Genomic DNA, 2,604 nt, shown 5'->3' on the forward strand with positions numbered 1-2,604 from the left:
TTATGATGTTGTGTTGTTGTGCTATCGCAGTTTAGGAATGTCAAGAGTTCTTCATTACTTCTAAAATTACTATGTTTATTTATATCATAATTACACCGTCTTTTGGTAAATAAATAGCCATTCCAAACTCGGTTTTTTTATTTTAATATGACCCAAACCGTGCAAATACTAGCCCTATTCGTACCGTAAAGTTTCACTAGCACCACTTAGCGGGCGATTTTGGAAGCTCAAACTCAAGGAAACAAATCAAACTTTCAGTCAGAGTCTGTCGTCGGTCTCGCGGCTGATTCTTGAGAAAATTAGTTTTTAGAATTGAAATTTATGATGAACGATATTCATGAGTGAACTGATGTTAATGGTAAGTGATTTATTCTTCGCTGTTAAAAAGAAATTTAGCCTAGATCATTAATTTGTTATTAAAAACGCGATAAAGTTAAGCCTTGTCTGTTGACAAAGTTGCTTGGATTCTGTTATGCTAATGCAAATGGCTCAATGTTTTTTAGTACCTGTTGCACTCTCCTTGGTTAAAATCATGGACTATATTGGAGAAAGAAAGAACTGTTTGCAGCAGGTTGAACAAAAATTGAAGAAAAACCACATTATAAAATGTGGCGTGACCCGTTCTTCGATAGTTTATGCTTCGGGAAGCTACATCGAAGCTTTAGTTTTGTAAACATCAGGACTTTCTAACGAACCTCATAAGGTTAGGATGGATCTGAGTGACAATAGTGACTTCATTATAAATTGCTCTTGCCCCGCTGGAGGTGGAGGTTACTGCAAGCATTGTATTGCCATATTACTACTAGTAAACAAAGAAGAAAAGTTGCCTAGGTTACGTGAAACGTGTACTGATGTGAAACAATCTTGGGGAAAGCTCAAAAAATCTATTCTAGAGATGCATAAGGGAGTACCAATAGATAAATTATGCTGTATTTCTGCTCCCAAGTCCAATGTTGTTCACTTTGAAGAATCAAAACAAAAGACAATTTTGGAATCCCTCTTAACAAGTTCTAGTCACGAGACAGCTCTTCAAAAGCATATCAAACCCAGCGAAAACTTCGAAAATATTGTCAAAAAAAGACAGTGTAATGAGAGACCCGAGGAAAGTGAATTGGTGGAAAGCCAGACTAGGAATAGAAACATTATGAACAATAAAAGAGCAACAATGACGCAGTTTTTTTCAATAATGACCGATCGTGTGGATTTCTCTCATTTAAATTTAGAAGAAAATATATCATCTAGTCTTCTGTTAATGACAGATGAGGAGAAGTTATTTTATGATAAAGAAGTAGCATTATCTTTTGAAAAAGCTGTAGCCATAGCCATCAAAACAGAGGGTCAAAATGATTCTTTTAGGAGTCAATAATTGCCATTTTACCATTTATTCCAAATTCGAAGACGACTGTTCCATCATTGAGGTTCCTCGTGATCAAAAATTTATTGACACACTTTTAATTAGACTGCAAATCACATATTTCAAGTATTATTTACCATCATTTTTGAAATGGAGTAAAGAAAGCAAGGTGTAATTAATTTATTTCATATTTACCAAGTGTGATTTTAAGATCTTTTATTAAGTACAAAATTAATTAAAAAATAGCTGTAATTAGGTTTCTTAAAACTGTGATAAGATCTTTATTCAATGAAATTTAAAATATTCTGATGTTTTTCAAGCTCAAAAATGAGTAGTGATAAAAAATAAAGTTCAAAATGTTGTGATTTTTACAAGCTCAATGTCTTACCTAGTTCTTCGTTCGCCTATTTACATTGATCTTAGAACTTATCATTGGCCAAAATTGGTGTTGACAAATTAATGATAGCGGATATCACTGTAATCTTTGTCTCTTCTTCAATCTTTCTAACCTTCCATTAACTTTAGTAGCTTTCTTTTCAAACTTCCTCAAAGGAAGGTTAGCCGATGGAACGGCCAACGGGCGTAACCTTAGTAGATACGTTGACTGATCTATAATTATAGCATAAAATTAATTAACAGACTATCACAATACAACTTGAGTACAAAATCTTACCTTTATTTGGAAAAATTGGCTTAGGGAAGTTAGGGCGGTAATCTTTTCCCTCGAAATGATGGGAGCAGACTACCATAGTTTTACTGTTTGGTTTGCCCATTTTTAATGCTATATCCCACTGTTTTGCTAATTTCGCGTCACGCGGAAATCTACGGAAATGAATATTCTCCATTGTTCCATTATTTTTACATCCATAAACGCAGCAGTAAGTAACCGTAGTTTAATTTCGCTTGTATAATCTGTGAATCACTATTAAAACACACCCGAAAGATCGAGTTCTTAGTACACGACAGATGGTTTGTTTCCTTTAGTTTGCGCCATATTGGAATTTTCAGTGGCGCCCCCTATAGTAACTTTACGTTGCGAATAGATATTTTATTTATTGAATTTTACTTATCAAAAAGTGAACATTTATTTGTTCGACATGCATTCTAAATGTGTAAGGGCAAAGCCGGATTCTAGGGGTTTGCTGCCTAATGGGTTTCCCATAGAACGCCTGTAGAAATGTTTTTCCCGCTACACACCTGTGACTTCTGTAAACTTTACTCTGGTAATGATTTTTTAGGGAGAAATAATG

At 34.4% G+C, this 2,604-nt stretch overlaps 1 protein-coding gene across 1 annotated transcript; it reads right to left on the reverse strand.

Moving 5' to 3' along the window:
* Nucleotides 1-1,540: 1,540 nt before the first annotated feature.
* LOC149618698 (uncharacterized) lies at nt 1,541-2,399 on the reverse strand. Its single transcript, XM_089854841.1, has 2 exons — nt 2,028-2,399; nt 1,541-1,963 (listed from the first exon to the last, which is right to left on the reverse strand). Exons 1-2 carry the CDS (start codon nt 2,197-2,199, stop codon nt 1,827-1,829), a joined length of 309 nt encoding a protein of 102 aa, XP_089710967.1. The 5' UTR covers nt 2,200-2,399; the 3' UTR covers nt 1,541-1,826.
* Between the last annotated feature and the right edge of the window lie 205 nt (nt 2,400-2,604).

Source organism: Phalangium opilio, unplaced genomic scaffold, assembly GCF_054372755.1.
Source record: "Phalangium opilio isolate 3A_F unplaced genomic scaffold, DU_Popi_V2 ptg000209l_1, whole genome shotgun sequence".
In the NCBI taxonomy this organism is placed as follows: domain Eukaryota; kingdom Metazoa; phylum Arthropoda; class Arachnida; order Opiliones; family Phalangiidae; genus Phalangium; species Phalangium opilio.